Source organism: Gallus gallus, chromosome 11 (genome assembly GCF_016699485.2).
Source record: "Gallus gallus isolate bGalGal1 chromosome 11, bGalGal1.mat.broiler.GRCg7b, whole genome shotgun sequence".
Taxonomy (NCBI): domain Eukaryota; kingdom Metazoa; phylum Chordata; class Aves; order Galliformes; family Phasianidae; genus Gallus; species Gallus gallus.
The window spans coordinates 1971019-1993636 of record NC_052542.1 but is presented as its reverse complement, the minus strand read 5'-3'; the positions used below and the strand labels follow the sequence as shown (position 1 = coordinate 1993636).

The 22618-nt window shown below is 62.8% G+C and overlaps 4 protein-coding genes across 5 annotated transcripts; 2 read left to right on the top strand and 2 right to left on the bottom strand.

The window, feature by feature from the left end:
* Positions 1-942: 942 nt before the first annotated feature.
* Positions 943-2745, bottom strand: LOC121106428 (chymotrypsinogen A-like). Its single transcript, XM_040646033.2, has 7 exons — positions 2659-2745; positions 2463-2566; positions 2285-2364; positions 2127-2205; positions 1490-1670; positions 1228-1361; positions 943-1132 (listed from the first exon to the last, which is right to left on the bottom strand). The coding sequence occupies exons 1-7, from the start codon at positions 2726-2728 to the stop codon at positions 971-973; spliced, it is 810 nt and encodes a 269-aa protein (XP_040501967.1). The 5' UTR covers positions 2729-2745; the 3' UTR covers positions 943-970.
* Positions 2746-3751: 1006 nt separating this feature from the next.
* CTRB1 (chymotrypsinogen B1) lies at positions 3752-5553 on the top strand. The gene is made up of 7 exons (NM_001389648.2): positions 3752-3838; positions 3931-4034; positions 4133-4212; positions 4292-4370; positions 4827-5007; positions 5136-5269; positions 5364-5553. Exons 1-7 carry the CDS (start codon positions 3769-3771, stop codon positions 5523-5525), a joined length of 810 nt encoding a protein of 269 aa, NP_001376577.1. The 5' UTR covers positions 3752-3768; the 3' UTR covers positions 5526-5553.
* A 149-nt stretch (positions 5554-5702) lies between these two features.
* Positions 5703-9710, top strand: LDHD (lactate dehydrogenase D). 2 transcript variants are annotated; one of them, XM_015279229.3, is made up of 11 exons: positions 5703-6016; positions 6095-6207; positions 6281-6422; positions 6493-6634; positions 7504-7663; positions 7730-7929; positions 8577-8705; positions 8849-8976; positions 9060-9150; positions 9220-9331; positions 9407-9710. In XM_015279229.3, exons 1-11 carry the CDS (start codon positions 5921-5923, stop codon positions 9570-9572), a joined length of 1479 nt encoding a protein of 492 aa, XP_015134715.2. In that variant the 5' UTR covers positions 5703-5920; the 3' UTR covers positions 9573-9710. The 2 variants fall into 2 exon arrangements, with proteins under 2 accessions (XP_015134715.2, XP_015134714.2); XM_015279228.3 differs by having other exon boundaries at positions 7504-7929.
* On the bottom strand, positions 9689-22445 carry ZNRF1 (zinc and ring finger 1). Its single transcript, XM_015279232.4, has 5 exons — positions 21639-22445; positions 11656-11751; positions 11228-11333; positions 11046-11136; positions 9689-10929 (listed from the first exon to the last, which is right to left on the bottom strand). The coding sequence occupies exons 1-4, from the start codon at positions 22054-22056 to the stop codon at positions 11079-11081; spliced, it is 678 nt and encodes a 225-aa protein (XP_015134718.1). The 5' UTR covers positions 22057-22445; the 3' UTR covers positions 9689-10929; positions 11046-11078.
* Positions 22446-22618: the final 173 nt, after the last annotated feature.

Below are 22618 nucleotides of genomic sequence, written 5' to 3'. Positions count from 1 at the left end.
GTAGCCCTGGGCCACGGGCACCCAGAGCCCAGGTGTGGGCTCACAGGGAGCTCACAGGGAGCACAGGGAGCTCACAGGGAGCAGTCCCTCTCTGCAGTCCCCCCGTGTGTACCTGGTGCACGGCACAGCCCCGACCCTGTGCACCCACCCCCCTGCCCTATTCCTGTGTCCCCTGCCTTGGCTCCCACTGTGACTCCCAGCCCTGTTCCCGTGTGCCCAAGTGCTGGTCACCATCCTCAGCCAAGACACCACTGTGTGCCGCACCATGGGGACCACAGAACCTGTGTGGCCCCGTCCCACGTCCTACCCATCCCTATCCCTACACAATCCTTGTCCGTCCTTTGCCCACACCTGTCCCACCAGCCCTCCCATCCCTCTCCCATCTCCACCCAGGCCCTCTCTATGTAACCATCCCCATCCTCATTTTATTCCTATTCCATGCATCCCGTCTAACCCTGTATTATTCCAGAGGTTACCCTGGCTGCCATGCTGTACAGTGGAGCATCCGCCCGGGGTCTGCAGTGGGGCGAGGGGACCCGATGTGCCCTGGGGTCAGCAGCACTGTCAGCACATTGCACTCCTGGGGCTGGAAAACCCTGGGACCCCTCATCGACCCCTCTCTGAACCCCTTGGGTCCCTCCCAGAACCTTCGAGCCCCTCAGTCCCACCCACCCTGTCTGCAGCCCCACATTCCCGGACAGCCCCAGTGCACACTGGTGGGACCAGGAGCTGTTGTGGGCCTTGCTCTGTGTCCCCGCTGTCCCTTCCTGCCGGGCGTTAAGGTGGCTCCATGCACTGCACAGCACCGTGCTGCTCACTGCCTGCCCAGCTGTGCTGCACGTGTGTTCCTGTGCCACCAGCACCACCCCGTGCTCAGTAGCCCTGCCCTGCACGTGGGGTTTGGAGTGCAGTGCTGCTCGCCTGGCGACACAAAAACACATGTTGTGAGAGTGGAACTTTATTTGGGGCCTCAGTTGGCCGCCAGCACGGAGTCGATCCATTCGCGGAGCTTGGTGACACGGGCGTACACACCAGGCGTAGAGGTGGAGCAGGTGCTGCTGCCCCACGAGACGATGCCCACCAGCGTCCAGGCGCCGTCCTTCTGGCACACCAGCGGGCCCCCGGAGTCGCCCTGCGGGCAGAGGGGTGAGGATGCGGGTACGGAGCCGGGGGGGGCCGCGGGCACGGGGAGGCGGGGGCTCGGGGGCCGCACTTTGGGGCACCCACCATGCAGGAGGAGGATCCGTCGGCCCCGGCGCACACCATCACGTCGTAGATGCGGAAGCCCCAGTACTGCTTGCACTGCGCGTTGGTGAGCAGGGGAAGGGCCGCTTGCTGCAGGATGGCCGGCGTGTTCTCATCTGTCAGCGAGCAGGGGGCAGAGCAGGGGGCAGAGCAGGGGGCATCCGTCAGTGCCGGGGGCATCCATCAGTGCCGGCTCGGCCCTGGGCCGGGGGTAAGGACGGGGATGGGGCCGCGGCCGCGGTACCGTTGGAGTTGAGGAGCCCCCAGCCCGTGGTGACGCAGGTCAGGCCCCCGGGGAAGTCGTCGGTGGCCTGGGGCAGGCAGACGGGCGCCACGCGGGCGTTCAGCTGTGCTGGGGTGGCCAGCTTGATCAGCGTGATGTCGTTGCGGATGGTCAGCGAGCTGTAGCTGGGGTTCCGGAAGACCTGCGGCAGCGGCAGCACTGACGGCGCCCGCACCCCAGCGGGGCACTGCGTGCTGGGGGACGCATGGGGACGTGTGGGGCGGGAGCCGACCTCGGGAGCGACTGCGCTCAGAGCCGCCCCAGAGCGGGTGGGGACCACAAAGCCAGCGCTGGTGGGGACCCCGGGACCCAGGCAGGGATCCCGTTGGCGCTGCTGGGGGGACTGCTGGGGGCCCGGTGGGCAGAGCTCCATCCCTGGGGCACCGGGGACAGCGCCGGGACACAACCCCAAGGACTACCAAGGGACCAGAGGGACCCAGCACCACCGTGAAGGGCTCTGCGGGGATGCGAGCTCTGATACAGAGGGGAACGAGGAGCGCGAGGGGACCCAACCGCGTGAACGTGGGGCACCCATCCCCGCAGCGCTGCCGGCACTGAGCACGGCACTCGCACGCACGCAGCCCCACACCGGCCGTACCTTGGCGATGCCCAACCTCTGCACGTCACTGGAGGCTGTCTCCTGGTCGTACTCGCCCAGCACCACGGTGTCGGTGGTCCTGGGCAGGGCAGGCGCTGAGCCCCGGGCACACGGACAGCCCCGGTACTGCGCCCGCCCCACGCCCGCCCCGCGCTTACCTGACCCCGCAGTGGGCAGCAGTGACCACCCATTGCTCGCTGATCAGCGACCCGCCGCAGAAGTGGAAGTTGCCGTAGCGCTGCCGGCGAGAGCGGCTGTCAGCCCCACAACCGCACGGCCCCATGCCCATCCCCAGCCCCATCCCCGGCCCCATCCCCGCAATGGGTGGGCGCTCACCTGCAGGGACACCTGCCAGGGCCAGGACCCGGGCACCGCCGGCTCCCCGTTCACGATGCGGTTGTAGCCACGGATGACGGGCGTGATGGCGGGCACACCGCAGCCTGCGGGACGGGGACAACCGTGGGACCTCGGCCACCTCATCCTCGCACCCCAAACCCCGCACCCCCCCGGCTCCGTGCCCTGCCCCACGCACTCGGCAAAGAGCGGGTGGCACGGGCAGAGCCCGCCAGCACCAGGCAGCCCAGCAGCCACAGCAGAGCCATTGCCACTCGCAGGGGACAGGCTGGGCACGGGGCGCAGCGCTTCTTATGGCCGCGGCCCCACGCTGACCTTGTGCCGTGACCTCCAGAGATAGGCGGCACCGTGCGGGGCCGGCACCTGGCACCACGGCCATCACCCACCCCTGGGAACTGCCCCAGACCTCTGGGATGGAGACCAGCCGCTGCCAGGCGGCCTTCCTGGAAACATCCCCAGTGGGCACTGTGCCTGCGTGCACCCACTGCGTGCTGGAGGTGGCCCTGCCTCCACGCAGAGGTCGGCCGTAGCTGATGGGCGCTGTGCTGCTGGGCACCAGCTGAGTGCGAGCTGTCCGTGCTCCCTGCCTCCACATGGGAATGGTGTCCCTGGTGTTAGTGGGGACCCAGCCAGTACCTGAGCGTGGTTATGAGGAATAGACTGAGGTTTAGTACACTGGGCTCCCTCTGCACGCTGGGATGCACTTCTGCATGGTGTGAATGGGAGTGAGGGCACAGGTGGCAGCGCAGTGCTGGGAGCAGGGAACGTGGGGACACCAGGGCTGATGTTCCCTTGCAGCAGCTGCTGGCTTGCACCTTGGGATGGTGATCAGGGCTCTGCAAGACTGCCCTAGACCTGGGCATAGGACAGCAGGGACAGATTTGGAATCCCATGCCCATCTCATGGCTTGGGTCCCCACTAACACCGGGGACACCATTCCCATGTGGAGGCAGGGAGCACGGACAGCTCGCACTCAGCTGGTGCCCAGCAGCACAGCGCCCATCAGCTACGGCCGACCTCTGCGTGGAGGCAGGGCCACCTCCAGCACGCAGTGGGTGCACGCAGGCACAGTGCCCACTGGGGATGTTTCCAGGAAGGCCGCCTGGCAGCGGCTGGTCTCCATCCCAGAGGTCTGGGGCAGTTCCCAGGGGTGGGTGATGGCCGTGGTGCCAGGTGCCGGCCCCGCACGGTGCCGCCTATCTCTGGAGGTCACGGCACAAGGTCAGCGTGGGGCCGCGGCCATAAGAAGCGCTGCGCCCCGTGCCCAGCCTGTCCCCTGCGAGTGGCAATGGCTCTGCTGTGGCTGCTGGGCTGCCTGGTGCTGGCGGGCTCTGCCCGTGCCACCCGCTCTTTGCCGAGTGCGTGGGGCAGGGCACGGAGCCGGGGGGGTGCGGGGTTTGGGGTGCGAGGATGAGGTGGCCGAGGTCCCACGGTTGTCCCCGTCCCGCAGGCTGCGGTGTGCCCGCCATCACGCCCGTCATCCGTGGCTACAACCGCATCGTGAACGGGGAGCCGGCGGTGCCCGGGTCCTGGCCCTGGCAGGTGTCCCTGCAGGTGAGCGCCCACCCACTGCGGGGATGGGGCCGGGGATGGGGCTGGGGATGGGCATGGGGCCGTGCGGTTGTGGGGCTGACAGCCGCTCTCGCCGGCAGCGCTACGGCAACTTCCACTTCTGCGGCGGGTCGCTGATCAGCGAGCAATGGGTGGTCACTGCTGCCCACTGCGGGGTCAGGTAAGCGCGGGGCGGGCGTGGGGCGGGCGCAGTACCGGGGCTGTCCGTGTGCCCGGGGCTCAGCGCCTGCCCTGCCCAGGACCACCGACACCGTGGTGCTGGGCGAGTACGACCAGGAGACGGCCTCCAGTGACGTGCAGAGGTTGGGCATCGCCAAGGTACGGCCGGTGTGGGGCTGCGTGCGTGCGAGTGCCGTGCTCAGTGCCGGCAGCGCTGCGGGGATGGGTGCCCCACGTTCACGCGGTTGGGTCCCCTCGCGCTCCTCGTTCCCCTCTGTATCAGGGCTCGCATCCCCGCAGAGCCCTTCACGGTGGTGCTGGGTCCCTCTGGTCCCTTGGTAGTCCTTGGGGTTGTGTCCCGGCGCTGTCCCCGGTGCCCCAGGGATGGAGCTCTGCCCACCGGGCCCCCAGCAGTCCCCCCAGCAGCGCCAACGGGATCCCTGCCTGGGTCCTGGGGTCCCCACCAGCGCTGGCTTTGTGGTCCCCACCCGCTCTGGGGCGGCTCTGAGCGCAGTCGCTCCCGAGGTCGGCTCCCGCCCCACACGTCCCCATGCGTCCCCCAGCACGCAGTGCCCCGCTGGGGTGCGGGCGCCGTCAGTGCTGCCGCTGCCGCAGGTCTTCCGGAACCCCAGCTACAGCTCGCTGACCATCCGCAACGACATCACGCTGATCAAGCTGGCCACCCCAGCACAGCTGAACGCCCGCGTGGCGCCCGTCTGCCTGCCCCAGGCCACCGACGACTTCCCCGGGGGCCTGACCTGCGTCACCACGGGCTGGGGGCTCCTCAACTCCAACGGTACTGCGGCCGCGGCCCCATCCCCGTCCTTACCCCCGGCCCAGGGCCGAGCCGGCACTGACGGATGCCCCCGGCACTGACGGATGCCCCCTGCTCTGCCCCCTGCTCTGCCCCCTGCTCGCTGACAGATGAGAACACGCCGGCCATCCTGCAGCAAGCGGCCCTTCCCCTGCTCACCAACGCGCAGTGCAAGCAGTACTGGGGCTTCCGCATCTACGACGTGATGGTGTGCGCCGGGGCCGACGGATCCTCCTCCTGCATGGTGGGTGCCCCAAAGTGCGGCCCCCGAGCCCCCGCCTCCCCGTGCCCGCGGCCCCCCCGGCTCCGTACCCGCATCCTCACCCCTCTGCCCGCAGGGCGACTCCGGGGGCCCGCTGGTGTGCCAGAAGGACGGCGCCTGGACGCTGGTGGGCATCGTCTCGTGGGGCAGCAGCACCTGCTCCACCTCTACGCCTGGTGTGTACGCCCGTGTCACCAAGCTCCGCGAATGGATCGACTCCGTGCTGGCGGCCAACTGAGGCCCCAAATAAAGTTCCACTCCCACAACATGTCCTTCTGTCCTTGCTGCAGCCCTGGGCTGGGCACGTCTGGCCGGGAGCAGGACATTTGGGTGCCCATGGGGACACCAATGGAGGTGTGGGGACACCTGGGTAGGAGTGAGGCTGCAGCCGGCTGGGCATGGGGACACAGGGCTGTGCACGAGAACAACCATTTGGAAGCAGAGGGGGATGTGCCTGCTGTGCGGACGCCTGGCTGCAATGGCGTGGGGCCCACCAGGCGAGCAGCACTGCGCTCTGACTCTCACGCGCAGGGCAGGGCCGTGTGGCTGTGGTCAGATAGCGCTGTGCAGGCCGCTGTGCAGTGCCTGGAGCCACCTTAACGCCGGGCGGGAGGGGACTGGGGAACGCGGGCCATGCGCAGCTCCGGGCACAGCTCCAGGCCCAACATGGCTCTGCGGCACGCGCTGCGGCTGGCGGCGGCCGTGGGGCGGCGGGGGTGCTGCAGCCAGGTGGGGTGGAACGGGGGCTGCGAGGGGTCTCCTCCCACACTGACCCTGACTACGCACTGACCGGACCCCCTCCCGCAGCACCCGCTGCCCCCCGGCCTTCTGCAGGCCCTGCGCTCTGTGGCGGGGGACCCCAACGTCTCTGTGGCGGAAGCGGTGCGGCAGCAGCACGGGCACGATGAGTCCATGCACAGGTGGGCCCGGGGGCAGCGCCGTGGGGCTGCGCCGCGCCGTGGGGCCGGCAGTGAGCGCTGTGCCCCACACCAGGTGCGCGCCCCCCGACGCCGTGGTGTGGCCCCAAGATGTGGAGCAGCTGCAGGAGATGGTGGCCCTCTGCCACCGGCACCGCGTGCCCATGGTGCCCTTTGGCACCGGCACCGGCCTTGAAGGCGGCGTCAATGCCGTGCAGGTATGCAGCCCCCAGCCCCCCCAGCACCCCCAGCGCCCTCTTCTGCTCGTGCCATACCGTGCTGTGCCAGGGCGGTGTCTGCTTCGACCTGAGTCACATGGCCACCATCTCGGAGCTGAGCGTCGAGGACTTCTCGGTGGCCGTGGAGCCCGGCGTCACCCGCAAGGCCCTCAATGCCCATCTGCGTGGCACCGGGCTCTGGTTCCCCGTCGGTACTGGGGGTGCTGGGCAGCGTGGGGTGACGCTCGGGGCCGGGCTGAGGGGTTTGGGGTGCTGGGAACACTCAGAATGCTGGGAGAAATGGGATGGTGGGGAGAACTGGGAGCGCTGCAGTTGTCCATGTGGCCAAGGGTGCAGGGAGCGCTGGGTGCGCTGGGATGCCAGAGCTTCCCATGGGGACTGTGGTGCTGGGAGCACTGGGAGGGCTGGGGATGGCTGCAGAGAGCTTGGAGCACTGGGGTTGCCCATGTGGCCAAGGGTGCTGGGAGCACTGGGGTGGCTTGGAGAGATCTCGGGGTACTGGGAGCAGTGGCATATTCCATGTATCCAAGGGTACTGGGAGTACTGTAAAGCCATACTGTAGGAACAAGGGAACTGGGAGCTGTGGGATGGTTGAGGAGATCTTGGAGTACTGGGAGCACTGGGATATTCCATGGGGCCAGGGGTGCTGGGAGCACTGGGATGGCTGGGGCTGCTTGGGGACTTTGTTTATTGTGGGCACTGAGGTTGCCCATAGGGCCAATATTGCTGGGAGCACCGGGAGGGCTGGGGCTGACGGGGAGCACAGGACTTGCTCACATGGCCAAGGGTGCTAGCAGCACAGGGGTGGATGGAGGTGCCCATGGGGCCAGGGGTACCACGAGACAAGGTGTGCTGGCAGGGCTGGACGGCTCTGGGCTGCTGGGTGCGCCCTCAGAGCTGGGTGCTGTGGGGAATGCTTGGTGCAATAGAGGCAGGCATGGGATGGGGGTGCCCAAGGGCTGGGGGTGGTGGGGTCCCAGGGGTTCCCGGCCCCAGGGGTGCCACATGCTGGTGGTGCCGCTGACCCCTGGGCACACCGGGTCCCCCGACCCCACCGCAGACCCCGGGGCAGACGCCTCGCTGTGCGGCATGGCGGCCACGGGTGCCTCAGGCACCAACGCCGTGCGCTACGGCACCATGCGGCCCAATGTGCTCAACCTGCGCGTGGTGCTGTCGGATGGAAGCCTGCTGCACACCGCCGGGCCTGGGCGCAGCGCCAGGTATGGGGTGATGGAATGGGGCCATAGGCCGGGGCGCCCGGCACCCGCTCACTTCTCTCTGCACAGAAAGAGCGCGGCTGGCTACGACCTGACCTCCCTGTTTGTGGGATCTGAGGGCACCCTGGGCTTCCTGACGCAGGCGACGCTGCGCCTGCACCCCCTGCCTGAGGCTGTGGTCTCTGCTGCCTGCACCTTCCCCAGCGTGCGGGATGCTGTGGGCTGCACCGTGCAGGTGCTGCAGGCGGCTGTGCCTGTAGCACGCATTGGTGGGTGCTGCTGGGATGGAGGGGTTGGGATGGGGACAGGATGATAACAGGGATGGGGAGACCTGATAGCGGCCTTTCAGTATCTAAAGGGGCTGTAAGAAAGAAGGGGACAGACTCTTTAGCAGAGTCTGTTGTGATAGGACAAGGGGAAATGGCTTCAAAATAAAAGAGGGGAGATTCAGATCGGAGCTAAGGAAAAGTTCTTCACACTCAGGGCGGTGAGGCAGTGGCACAGGCTGCACAGAGAGGTGGTGCTGCCCCATCCCTGCAGGCAGCCAAGGTCAGGGAACGGGGCTCTGAGCACTGCTGGAGCTGCGGGTGTCCCTGCTCAGAGCAGGCAGTGGGAGCAGACGGCCTTTAAGGTCCCTTCATACACAGAAGATTCTATGATTCTGTGCATGGGACTGGGAGATGAAGAGAGATGGGGACATAGGTGAGATTTGCATGAGATGAGGACAGGACAAGAAGGCAGCAGGGATGCGAATGGGACAGGAATAGGATGAGGATGGTTACACCAGCAGGAATGGGATAGGGATGGTACATGGGTGGGAAGGAGTGTGGAGATGGGATGGGGATGAAGACAAGGAGGGACTGGGGATGGGTACGGGACAACCTCAGCAGTGTCCCCAACTGTCTCCTCCCAACAGAGCTCCTGGACGAGGTGATGGCAGGCGCCTGCAGCCGCTACAGCCGGCTGGAGCTGCCGGAGGTGGCCATGCTCTTCCTGGAGCTGCACGGCTCCCAGCGTGGCCTGGCAGAGCAGCAGCAGCAGGCGGGTAGGGACAGGGATGGGGAAAGGGGGGGATCTGGGCTGGGGAGGGTTGCCCGTGGTGGGGGCACAATGGGGTCCTGGGTGCGGGATGGTGACTGGCAGCCGCTGTGGTCCCCGCCACCCTGGCACCGTCTCCTACCACCACAGAGGAGCTGGTGCAGCTGCACGGTGGCTCTGTCCTGTCCTGGGCGCAGGCACCGGAGGAGCGTGAGCGGCTCTGGGCTGCACGGCACAGCGCCTGGTTCGCCGCCCTGGCGCTGCGGCCTGGCTGTCAGGTGAGGTCTGGCAGCACCGCGTCCCCTCTTTGTCCCCATCCCTGTGCCTATTCCCGGCACCACATCCTGCCTTGCCCACCCAGGGCTACTCCACTGATGTCTGCGTGCCCATCTCCCGCCTGCCCGACGTCGTGGTGGAGACCCAGCGGGACCTGCGGGACTCCAACCTCACTGGTGAGCGCCGCCACCACCACTCCCTGCTGGGCACTACGCCCCGAGCCCCGCTCACTCCCATCCCCGCAGGCCCCATGGTGGGACACGTGGGCGATGGTAACTTCCACTGCATCCTCGTCTTCCGCGCTGACGACCCGGAAGAGGCACAGCGCGTGCACGACTTCACCGAGCGCTTGGGCAGGTGGGGCTGCAGCACCGGCTGGGCGCGGGGCTCCCGGTATGGCCCCACTGATGACAACCGTGTCCCCATCCCCAGGCGGGCGCTGGCCGCGGGCGGCACCTGCACCGGGGAGCACGGCGTGGGGCTGGGCAAGCGGGTGCTGCTGCGCGAGGAGCGGGGTGCAGTGGGGCTGGCGGCCATGCGCCGCATCAAGGACGCACTGGACCCCCTCCACCTGATGAACCCCGGCAAGGTGCTGTGAGCGCCCCGACCCACGGCAAGGCGCAGCGCATCCACCCGCCCTCCCATTTTTTGGGGACCTGGGGGGACTCCGGTACCCCTCAGCGGTCCTCCGCTTCACCAAGAATGCCAGTGAAATAAAATAACAGTGAATATTTTATTGAACATTGTTTTAATACCATATCAAAACACCTTGACTAATGAAGGAAGCTCCCCCAAGCTCTGAACTCGTTTCCCCCCCCCCTTTTTTTTAATATATAAATACAGAAACGTTTCCCGCGGGGGCACGGCCACCGGCAGGGGAGGTCTCACCAACGACAACGCGCCCGCTGCGCCAGGAGGGGATGGGGATGGGGGCACGGCCATAAAACAGGGGGTCCTCACCTGCCGGCCGCTGGCGGGGCCCAAGGAGGACCCCCAGGTCCCCTCCCCAAAGGGTTCGGCCCAAAGGCGACGGGAAGGAGGGGAGGTTTTGGCAACGGCGGGGGGGCGGGGATGCTGCGGCTGTCCAGTCTCTGAGTGGTTATAGCTGAGTTAAAGAGTGACCAGTCTGTAAACATCACCGGGGCAGGGAAGCTCAAATCGAAGAACACGCCAGTCAACACAAAGCTTCATTTAATATTATTTTTTTTTCTTGGTTTTGTCGGTTTTCTCTGTTTTTTTTTTTTGTTTGTTTGTTTGTTTTTGTTTTTGTTTCTTTTTTTTTCCTTTTCTCTTTTTCCCATTGTAAACACTTGAAAGACAGACCCCGCTATGGGGCAGAGCGGCGGCCCCGCTCCCGGCGTGGGGCAGAGTCCCCATCACACGCGCTGCCGGGGCCGGGCTGGAGATCTCCAAAAGGGAGATGGGAGAGAGGAGGAAATTCCCGTGTAGTCAGTGCAAAAACCGAGCAGAGCCCGCGGGCGCCAGGCGAGCCCGGTGAGAAGTGCCGCGTGCTCCGTTTGGCCGCTGTCCCCGGCAGCGCCGCTCCACGCGGGGAGAAGAGCCAAACATCATGGCAGCGTTGGGCCGAGGACGGCGGCTCCCTCGGTGCTGGATCCCTCCTCGTGGCTGCAGGGAGAGCAGGTCGCTTTGCTCTTCTCACACTGTCTCTCCTGGATGTTCCACTGTTTGGTGTCGCGGTTGGTTGGTTGGTTGGTGTGGTTGTTTTTTCTTTCCCTAATCTTTAAATTAAAAAAAAAACAACAACAAAACAGACGGAAAATCAAAATAATAAAATAAAATAAAAAATTTGCCGTTGTCCCGAGTGGGTTCAAGTTTCTGGTTGGTTGTTTCCTTTTTTTGAGTTTTCGTCGTCTGTGAGGAGTTGAACGTCAGCCCAAAAGTCCAGGCGGGGCGGGAGGGACGGGGAGAGGAGGTACAGCAGGTAGCAAGGTGCCCTGCGGAGAGACGAGGCCACGTGAGCACAGCGTGCACAGCACCACGGCCGGCTCACACACTCGCACCCCTTCTCGCCCCCTCTCGCCCCCCACTCCCCACCCCGCCGTGGGCTCACCTTAGAGAGAAGTCAGCAAGCACGCCCAGCAGGTCAATCAGAAGGATGCTCTGGGCAAGATCTGTTCACTTCAAACCAGGAATCTATACAGCTGGAGAGAGGACAGCAGGTCAGCGCCACGCGGTGCCGAGCACAGGGCTGTCCCTGCCACCCGGCCACCACAGCTCCCTGTGCCTGCGTACCTTTTGTGATAAATGCAGAGGCAGGGCAGCCTGGCTATCGTGTCCCCCTGCAGCAGCTCCTCCAGGCAGATCACGCACTCGCCGGCGTCCTTGGTCAGCACGTCGTCTGGAGGGGAGGAGAGGGCACTGGTGAGACACGGGCGTTGTGTCCCTGCCCGGGGCGAGCCTCATCACCACATTCCCCACTGAGCTGGGCTTCGTCCCATCTGCCCTCCCCCCTGCTGGGCAGGATACTGGGGTGGCACGGCCCCGCTGGGCACAGCACGCTGTGGTGAGCAACAGGGCTGTGCTATGAAGGGTCCCAAGGGAAAGCAGCGGGGACAGCGAGCAGCTGGAACACAGCCCTCTTGGCACGCTGCACACTGCACCTCCTGCCCGCTCACCGCGTCCCCGTGCCGGCAGGACGCTGTGCCCCCCCCAGCCCTTACCGTTGTAGGAGAGGCGAGGTTTGCTCAGACACATGATAAAGTGCATTTCCATCTCGTCAGAAGCCACGGATTTGGAGCAAATGGGGCACTTGAAACCTGGAAGGAGAGCAGAGGGAAGAGCTCCTGAGCCAGGGGGGAGAAAGGAGAGCCCAACCGCGTCGCAGGGAGCACGGAGGGTCCCCCACCTGCATGGTGCCACTGCCCCCACGCTGCGCCTGCCGGCTGCACGCTCATCCTGCACTGGGTGCTCCGCAGAGCCAGCACAGGGACAGCCACCCAGCCGGCGTGCCGCTCGTCCCCCAACCCTGTGCAGAGGGCAGGGGAGCCAGCCAGGGTGCAGCACACGTGGCCCCAGCTGCTCCCAGGCATTAAAGGGCGAGGAGCACGCAGCACCCGGGGATGTGTCCCCCCCCCCGACAGCCAGCTCTGTCCACACAGGAGGTGTCTGAAGCCATTCCACATCCCAAAGGCCCCCAACACCACCCTGAGCTCTGCCAGGTCCTCTGGGCTCTGGTTTCAACCACAGCGTGGTTCACCCCTCTCCCCCATCACTCTCTAAGCCCACTCCAACACTGTCCCCTTTCTCTACTCACTGAGAGCATGGTTTTGCATCCTTCCAGCTCCTCAGAGTCACTCCTAACACAGGGACCTAGCTCAGCACCCCATGGGCACTCTGCCTTACAGCACGCACACGCTGCTGTGAGCAACACAGGCATGACCGGGAGCAGAACCGCAACAGAGCTGCAGGTGCCCAGGGCTCCTGCACTCCGTGCTCAGCCCTGAGCTTGAGCAGATGTAGCCCGGGGCGTGCAGCCATTGCCGTGGGTTTGCACCAGAATGCCGAGCAATCCCTGCCTGCAGAGATGGAGAGGGTAACATAAGGACCCGGCTTCTAAAAGCAGATCAGGTTTGACTGCAGTGCCGCTTAAGAGCTTTTTTTCATATATATGCAAAGCCTGTTCGAGAAAGAAAGGGAACGTACACAAATGAGGACGAATTGAGTTCTTGTTTGCCACCGAGCGGATGGGGCTGGGGGGTTTTGGGGTCCTTGGCATGGAGGGAGCTCAGAGAGGCAGAGAACTGCCCCACATTTGAGCGCTCGCTAGCGGCAGAAGTAACCATGGACTGCAAAACACTGCCCAAAAGATCCCAGGCCAGAGCCGGATGGGCCGCAGCCGGGAGCCCATCGCAATCTGCCGTCTCATCTCCAGCCTAAATTTACCCCTGACCAATTCATACCTCATGGCAGCAGCGCCCATTGGCTTAAATAGCATTTTTCCCTCTCCTGAGTGTTTACCCTGCTGGTGTATTTATAGCGAGGGCTCAGATAGCATCCCAGCCCTCTCCCTGTGTGGGATGCGCGCCCGTCCCCGGCTGAACTGGGCACCGCCGGCCCCGTCCCTCCTGCACCAGCCCCACTGTCAGCAGTGACGTCCCCGGGTGGCTCCGCTCAGCGGCTCCTGAACTGGAGCGAGCTGCCAGGAAGGGCCGCGTCTCCGTGAGACCTCATTTTCTCCAGCACTGGCACCAGGAAAACTGCGGTCCCCCTTTTTGTTCCGTGCTGATGTGCTATTTTCAACGGTTGCCCCAGATCCAGCAGCACCCTCTGAGACACGCGAGGAGGGCGAAGAGAGGCATGCAGCCCTCCCACTGTGACCCCGCAGCAAGGACACGGGGTGCTGCACAAATGTAGGGCATAACCCCTAGGGAGAGGCCCCTGAGTGGCGCTGGGCTGGGCCAAGTACTTTCCTAGCTCTACATTTTATGAGATGGGGGGAAAAAACAACACAAAAAGCATCATGAAAAGGCATGAAACCCTCCCGTCTGGAGCAGAGCAAGGAGCATGATTAGGCTGCAGGGTGGGGGCTGCGCTGCACCCCAGCTGTCAGCACAAATGCTTGGCATGGCGAGAGCAGCTGGCATAGGCGGTGCTGTTGGGGGTCCCCGAGGTGGACAGCTGGCCCCAAACATGGGCGAGGGGCACCGCGAGGGGCTGGGCTTCAGACACAGTGACCCACAGGGAAAGGGCTTCACCCCCATTGCCAGGTGACATTTTGGGGAGCAGGTGGATGGAGCCATCGGGGCCGTTTCTGTATGGGTCACTGTGCGGGAGCATCCACCTGCATTCCAGGTGCTGAGATGGATGCTGGGGCTCGGAGCCGGCCCCGTGCAGGGCCGTGGTATTTACTGCCTTCCCCAAAACCCTCGTTAATTCATCCTGCCGGAGCCGCCAGCCCAAGCAACACAGGAGATGACGTTTAGACAGCTGCTCATGGAAAATTCAGCTCCCTCCCCCTCCCCTCCTCCTGCAGCCCTTCCCGTCCTCCTCCCACACATCTCAAAAAAGAGAAGGAGGGGAAAGGCTCAGCTATTCCTCCCACCGGGAGGCTCAGGGGAGGCCCCTATGATGCAGGATGGGCTCTCAGCACCAACCCCGGCCTGGATGGCACGGGACCCCACCGCAGCCCATCAGCATGGGGCCTGAGGACAAGGCATCCTGCAGGAGGCTTTGAGGAAGACGAGGGCTTTCCAGGGCTGCGAGGCACGCATTGTTGGGTGACCTCATCTCTCCGATGGCTCGCTCTAGAAACCATGAGCAAGCAGCGCTCGTGGCCCTCCAGGGGCTGGTGCCCTCAGAGTATTTTTAGGAAGGTTACACGGTTAATTTTAGAGAGCCAGGCAGAGCAGAGCTGGGAACCTCTGAAGCCTGCAGCAGGTCCTAAAAGCACTGAAAAAGCCCCATGGTTAACACTGATAGTGCCAAAAACACCACCACATCATCCTGGGGCTCTGGGAGGGCAAAGGCACATTTTCAACCAAAGTGAGCTGCCCCACATCAGGTGAGGATGCAGCCAGGCAGGAAAAATGAGAGAACTCTTGGGTCCCACTGGAGATGTGACACCCCACTGGCCTCTGGCTTTCAGCTTCCCAGGTGACACGGGAACAGCCAAAGAGCTGAAAAGCACCCTTGGTTCAGCTCCTGCCTAACAAGCGAATGCCAAAACCACTTTGATAGGTGGCTAAAGAAGCCCCTGATTCAGCACCCAACCAGCACCGCCCCACAGGACACGGGGTGCCACGTGCCCACAATGCCACGGTGGTGTGAGTGGCAGCACAGGGTGCACGCAAGCGGGGACACGTAGGCAGGAAGGAGCCGAGCACTCCAGCCTTGTTCCTAAGGGCCACGCAGGCATCCTTCCTCCTGATTCACAGCCATGGGGAGGTGCAGAAAGCCAGAAGGTCAGGGCCAGGCTGGGAAGGAAGCATCCCACCTTCCTGGGGGGCGGAGGTGGGACACGCAGCAGAGATACGAGGTGGCAGCACACACAGAAGCCCTTCTGTGGCTGCAATCATGCTTGCCAAACATAAGTCCTGATGTCACAGGTGGTATCTCCCTCCAGCATGGGCTGGGAACCACAGCCCGCAGGTCCCCCTGCCTCCCAGCCAGCCCTGTGCTACCGCAGGAACACCCCCGGTGCTGGGAACAGGCTGCCTAAGGAATAGCACACAGCTAATTTTAGCATTCCCCAGAACGGCAACACGAAGCAGAGGAGTCCTGCATCCAAAGGGCCAGCTCGTGAGACTGCTTTTTGCCTCCAGAATATTTCACATGCGAAGGAGATGGGCTGCCTGTGAGCAACACCAGCAAGGCATCACCTTGGGTGGCAGTGACAGGCTCAAGCTGCCATGCAGCACTCAGGACACCACTTTTGTGCCCCACGGAACGCTCCTCCATAGCACCCGAGGCAGAAGGGCAGCTCCACCTCGTTCCAGATGGGAATTTAAGCCATGCGGATAGGGACAGTCTTTGCTCATCCTCCCCAGCTACAGCTGTACAGAGGCCTGTGATGGATGGTCTGAATCGTGGATCTCATTCCACTGCAGCACTTTCAACAAAACTCAACTCCATCACTAGGAGAGCCAGGCTCCCAAATGAATTACTCCATCACCACAAGAAACACAGGTTTTCCCTCAGTAGCCTTCTTCAAAAACCCACCCCCAAAGCCCTACTGTATCAGGCTCCAATGCAGTTCTCCAGGCTTTAAGCCCACAGAGCTGCCAGAAACACACAGCTGTGGGGGACATGGGCTGCCTCCCAGCCCCCCAGGCATCAAACCTGAGCCCCCAGGGAGCTTCTCCCTGTTCCCCACCACCCGTGGGGCCCAAAACTCATCCAAACCAACCCTGGGCATGCAGCTGCTACCAGCTGAGTGCTTGGGGTTGCATGTGAGGAGGTATCAGACCCCAGAGCGAGGGGCAGGCTGGAGGCACAGGCAGAAGCCCTTAGAAATCCCCTGCTGCTGCGTTCCTCCTCATGCCTTGCAGGCAGCTGGGCCTCTAAAAATACCACTGTTGTCACGCCAGCCTTCCTGCCAGGGATGGAAACGCTGCTGAGCCGCTTCGGTTCAATTTCTCGTGCTGCAGAGCCTCAGCAGGGCCTGGCCCAGTCCCACTGCTCCACCCGGTAGGGGATAGCCCCTCTGTTGCCAGCATGGCCTCAGCAAGCTGGACGGGAAGCTCAGCCCTTGGAAATTCCTGCTAAAATCAGCAGAAGGGTCAATCTTTCCACTGCTCCCCTGCAAGGCCGCCGTGCAGAGCACGTGGTCTCAATTCTCTTCTGCGAGCGAGAGGCCCACAGCTGTGTGAGCAGGCTGGAACTCCCCCTCTGGTCCCGCTCCACAGCCACCCCAACACCGCCAGGGGCAGGAGGGGAAGGAGCAGAGAGCCAGCCCCAGGCCCCAGCCCCTGCAGAAGCCTCAGTAGGCAACAACACCTCTCAAATCTTCTCCCGACCCAGGGCTGAAATGCAGCAAGAGGAACGCTCCCCTCCCCGCAGGCAGGAAACGCGGGTGGCCGGGCTCTGCCCACGGAAACGCTGCGCAGCAGCACGAGGAGAGGCCCCAGGCACAGAGCTTCCTGCAGCTGCAGCTCCACGGGGCTTCTGCAGCGCCCAGGGCCTCCTCAGGTGCTGTCTGCAGCAGGCACGTTGGCTCCTGTGAATCGCTCACCAGTTCTCGTGGATTTCCATTTTTGAGAGCATCAGGAGAAAGCCCGGTCGCATTCATTCAAACGCGGGGTTTCAGCACATCTGGGCTTTCAGCACAGCAGCAGGGTGAGACACACTGCGCAGACACCCAGCAGCAGTGGGTGCCCCGGCACAGGGAGCTCATTCAGATGATGAGTGGTGCCGCCTGATTTGGCACACAGCAGATGACATCGAAAAACACTTTTTTTTTTTTTTTTTAACCCCTCCCCACATGGTTTTTTTTCCAGCATTTAACAGCATCCTCCCATGATTCTCTGAGCTCTGCTGGCTGGCTGCCAACCCCAGGCCCACTGCTCTACCAAAGATGTCCACGTTAATTGATCAACAGATCAGGGAGAGGAACCCCAACAGTGCATTAATAACTAAGAGAAGCCTTTATGGTTGTTTGCTGGAACAAACATGTCAGCAAAACAAACCAGCATGGGATAAAGTTACGTCACAGGCCAGGAAGACAATCCTGGCTGGAAGTGGGTCAGCCCGGGAGCACAAGAGCATCACTCCTGCATCTCTGGAGCATGCACACGGAGGAGGGAGGGCACGCAGCTCTCCTGCTCTGATTTACACACAGGGTTAGAGGGGAACGAGCCCAGCCAAGCCCGCTAGCAGCATGGTAAGCAGCACCTGGGCACGGCAGCCAAGGGACTCCACAAGGCAGCCAAGGGCTCTCGCTGTGGAGCTGGGGGATAACAACTGCTGCTGGCTCCTTATGCAGCGCACCAACAGTGACACACTTATCTTCACCTCCAGGCTGCTAGTGTGCATTAAAGCCGTGCTTGAATTTCCTGCCTTCTGCTATTCTGGGCTTCTTTCTTCCAGCAGAGCTGTCCCGTCCCAGTGCTCCCCTGCTGAATACTGCTGGCTTGGGGGGCTGTTGGGACCGCTCCTGCACTGCTTCCCCCACAGACACCAGCACCAAACCAACAGGAGGACAGTCTGAGGAGCACCTCCTCTGGAAATTTCCACTGGCAAAACCAGGTTTGCCATGGCAGGTTTCTGCAGATGTGAAGGGCAGCATGCATGATGCTCACTTCTTGAGGACATGGTGGCAGGAAGGCCATAGTTGAGCACAGCCTCCCTTCAGCAGCTCGCTGATGAGCAAGCTAGAATAAAGCTTTCCTTTTTTGGTGTACAGAGCTCCTGAGCTGGGGCTGTGAAGCACTCGTGAGACAAGCAGCACGGACACACCACAGGTGTGCCACTTGCCAGGGCATCCATCCATCCATCTTCAGCTCCTCCAACAGCAAGCGAGTCCTTTCCCCAGGGCTGGATCCAACACTGCTTAATGCTTCTTCCCTCCTTGGATCCACAGCTGCAGGCCTGCCTTGCAAAGGATGCAGTGTAGCTGGAAGGCAACATCCCACTGAGCAAAGGAGACCTCACCACCTTGCTGCTCCCAGCATCCAGGACAAATAGTTTACTTTGTTGGTGTGCTATCCCTGATGGCACTGCACAGAAGGATGAGCCAGGCACTTCTCTGGGCTAGCTGGCTGACAGGGAGATACGGATTTGCTGGAGCTTCAAACACTCAAGGGCTTTGGGCGATGAGAGGGATTTCCAGATAAACTTTAAGCTACTTACAGCCTCTGCAAACTCCCCGAGATCCTCTGATGAAGATGAGTAACAAGAGCAGTACTAAGAGAACCACACAACCCAGGAGACATGTGGTGTTGAGCCACATGTCTGTTTTTTCTGCATTCTTCCTCCCAGCGTGGGCTTTGCTGAGGTCTCACCATCACAAAGCTGCAGGGGCAGGGTGGTCAGGAAGCAAGAGAGTGCTCCAAAGTTGCACAAGCTGCTCTGTCATCTTCCAGCAGCACAAGGCACGAAACCCCACACAGACACAGAAACCCTAGAGAAGTTTCAGGTGGATCTGGAGCATCTCACTTGAATGGTAGACATACCTAGGGAAATCCCCATCAGGAAATGGGATCTGTTCACCCAGGGAGGTGCAGACCCACAGAGAGGTGGACAGAGGGACACAGACCCAGCAGCACAGATAAAGAGAGCAAGGAGGTGCCAAGCCCACCCACGCATCCACTATTGCAGGCACTGTGCCACAGCAACAGAGCGTTATCCCCAGCGGCCTCTCATTGTCCTGTTGAGATCCAAAGGATGCTTCCCCCAGACTGCTGGAAGAACAAGCCCAAGAGAGAGCCTCCCCCATGTGCTGACACAGGCAGCACCCAGGTCTGCAGCCCTGTTACCCCCTCCCCGTGCAGAGGCAGGAGGCAGCGGGGCCGGGAGCCGCTCTCCACACCCATACCGTGGAATAGGCTGCACAAACACTCCCCAGGCACATATCCTCCTGCTGCAGCCTGCCATGCCCATGGGTGTCCTCATCCCCGTCCTCAAGACATCCTTTGGACTGAGCAGGGAGAGTCACGCGCAGCAACATCAAAGCTCCTCTCCATTTACTGGCACGCTGCTGCTTAAGCACTTTCTGGGGCTGATGGAGTGGAGCAGGTCGATGGAAGAAGAAAAGAAGGAGCGCATGCTGCCAGCCTGCCCTGCTGCAATCATGGAAGGTTTGCTAACATTCCCGCTATCTTAAGCTGGCCTCCTCTCCCTTCCCCTCTCCTTACAGCCTCTAGATGATCCATTAACCTCTTACACTAAGCAGAAGAGCACAGAAGTTTCATAAGCTCCAACAAGTTTTCCAAACGGTTGTTAAGCATCCTTTTGCTATTAATTAGCAAAAGGGAAGAAACACCACCAGGAGAGGCTTTGGTACAGACCGAATGGCTCTCACTGCTGCCTGTGCACACTTCAGTGCAGCTCAAACACTCTCAGAGGACCCCAAAAAGAGGCACCAGAGAAACCCACGGCTCTCACAGCAGCTCCCACCGCCCGCACTGCGATTCTCCGAGGGCAGTGGGCTCCACTGAGCAGCATCGCACCAATCCACATCAGCGGCTGCAAACAGCTCACTCCATTTTGCAGTTGGCTTATTTTTACGATCAGCTTTTTACCTCTTGGCATTCTAGTCTGAGAAGTACCACCGAAATGTCATAGCCTGTGAGCAATCACCTCTATACACGGCTCAGTTATGAGGTGTTCCTGTGGTCCAACCTTCATATAACACCACCAAGCTCACCCAAAGCTTGGGTGGGGGGTGGAGAGGCAGAGCCCCTCTTCTCACTCAGAATACCCAAAGGATGCTGCACAGCAGCACAAGGTCACGGAAGCAGAAAGTTTGCAGGAGCACTCGGGCTCGAGTCCCCTGCTGCATGCTGTCAGTTTCTCTGGATCAACAGGGCCTGGGGCATCCTGCTCTGCACAGCTCTGAGAAAGGCAGCCCCCAGAGCCTGGGCAAGGGGAAAAAGCCCAAGATGGATGTAGGAAAATGGGCCCCATGAGCTTTGCTTGGCACTTTGCTCTCGTCCACTAGTTCAGCTTCAAGCCTTCCTGAAAATGAGGCACTGTCCCAAGACATATTATGAAATTCCCAGGCCACGTCATGTGTCGAGAACACTTGAAAAGGCAATAATGGGAACGGGTGGGAGAGAAATCCCACACTGTTCCAGGAAACGCAAGGAGACATCCCTGAAATGACTTCCCTCCAAGCCAGGAGGGAGGGGAGGACCTCCCAGCTTGCTCCCTGTGCCTAGCCAGAACTGGGTCAGTGACACAGCCCTGCTCATACACACAGCTCTTCCCAGGCACCAGGACACCCATCACTGTCCAAGCACTGAGGGTTAGCAGGGGGCAATCCCGCCCCTCCCTCGGCCCCACACGTTTCCTGTGGGAGCACCCAGCTGGCTCCCCAGCCCCATGAGGCAGGCAGTTCCTCTTCTGCTTCCTCCTCAGTATCACAACAGTGCCAGCTGGCTGGAACAAGGAAACCCGCTCCAGCCTCTCCCTGGCCCTTTACCAGGTGACACAAAGGAGAAAAATTCCTGTATCTCATTTTGGAGTGCCTTTTCCCAGTACCTGAGGCATGAGAACTGCTGTCCCTCCCTGACACCCCTACACACAGTTCCAAAAGCAGCATGAGAAGCTCCAGCCAGTCTTGAAGACCCAGGGCTCAAGCCCCAGCATCCTCACATCAACCTCAAGGCTGTTTCCCCCTTCAAGTCCTGGGAGGATGGCACATCCCTAGGGCCAGAACATCTCCCCTGCAGTAAGCCTCCTCCTCCCACCACTCATTCCTGCCTTGACCTTGACACAACCGCACAGTGCCAACCCCAATCCCACGAGCAAATGGGGAATCATTTAGGGTTGAGCAAAGCAGGGTAGCTCTCCTTCCTACGTTATTTACCGGGCAGCAGGGCCACAAGTGGGGAAGCTGAGGGCAACTAGGAGCTGGGAGGAGCGAGGAAAAGGGGCCAAGGGAAACTGGGAGAAAGCTGGGGTTAGGGGGGGCAAGGGGAAGGGGCCAGGAGAAACTGGAGAAAGCTGAGGCTTTGGGGAATCAGAAGATGGGGGGAGATGTAGAAAAGGGGCCAGGAGAAACTACGGGAAGCTGGGGGGAATCAGGGGAAGTGGAGAAGGTAAAATGGGGGAAACCAGAGCTAGGTGGAACAAGGGAAGGAGGGAACCAGGGTTAGGAGGAACTGGGGGAAGCCAAGGCTGGGGGGAACTGGTGCAGGGGTGAGCTGGGGAGAATCAATGAAAGGGGGGAACTGGGAGAAGTCAGGGGATAGGGCTAAGGGAAAATGGGGGAAGCTGGGGATGAAGGGAAGCAGCAGCAGCTGAAGGGAGAGAGGGGAAGCGGAGAACAAGAGGAAGCCAGAGCTGAAAGGATCCAGGGAAAGGGGGCAACTGGGGCTGTGAGAAGCCAAGGAAAATCGGGGCTAGTAGGAAATGGGGGAAGCCAGAGCCGGGGGGATCCGGGGCAGGTGGGAACCTGCATAAAGGGCCGAGCGATATCAGGGAAAGGGGGAGCGGGGAAGAACCGAGGGTTGGCAGGGGAAGGGGCCGGGGCTCCGGCACTCACCGCTGTGCGAGCTGAACCAGCGCGGCGCGATGTGCAGGGGCAGCGCATCGGCCAGCGAGGCCCGGGCGCCCAGGTAGAGCATCCCGTCTCTATGGTGACCGCCTCCCGTCTCCTGGTAACCGTTGCCATGGGCGTACGTGGAGTCGGTCCCCGGCCCTCCGCCGCCCGGAGCCCGCTCGGCCTCCCCCGCCGCGCGGCCGTACAGCCCGAAGGGGACGGCTCCGGCGGCCGCGGGGTCCATGCCCATGCCGGCCACCGAGCTGACGGAGCGGCTGCGCAGCCCCATGGCGCCGCCGCCGCCCGCCCGGTAATGGCCGAAGGGGGGCGGCCCCCCCGGCGGCGGCACGGCGCTGTCATCCGTCGACACCCCCGGGAAAGGGCCCCGCGAGCGGGCGGCCGTGCTCTGCTTGCCCCCCATGGGCAGCGCGGGGCCGGAGGGAGCCGAGCCGCAGCCCCCCCCGCGGGGAACGGGGCCGCGCCGGGCGGCGAGAGGAGGCGGAAGGAAGCGGGGGAAGGGACGGGGAGGGGAGGGGGGGGGTGGGGAGGGCGAGGGGAGCTACGGGCGAAAACCCATCCCCGCCCCGGGCATCCTCCCCCCGCCGGGCCCGCCGAGACCGCCGAAGCCGGGGGGGGCCGAGAGGAAGGGCGGGGGGCTCCCTCGTGCCGGGCGATCAGCTGCGGCCCATGGGGGCGGCGGGCGGACCCCTCCCGCGGGGCTCAGCGGCTGCGGGGCTGCGCGCTGCGCCGGGCCCGGCCTCGCTGCCGGCCGCCGCCTGGCTGCTGGGCGCCGCGCCGGAGACAATGGAGGCCGGCAGCACGCATGCTCCCGCCCCCGGCCCCCCCCCCGGCCCGCCGCCCTTAACCCCTGCGCTGCTGCCGGCCGGCGCAGAGCCTCGTCACCAGGTCCCGAGGCCGGGCGGCGCGACGGCCGCTCCCGCACGGGGCCGCGAGGCCTCACACGGCCTTCCCCTCTCCTCGCG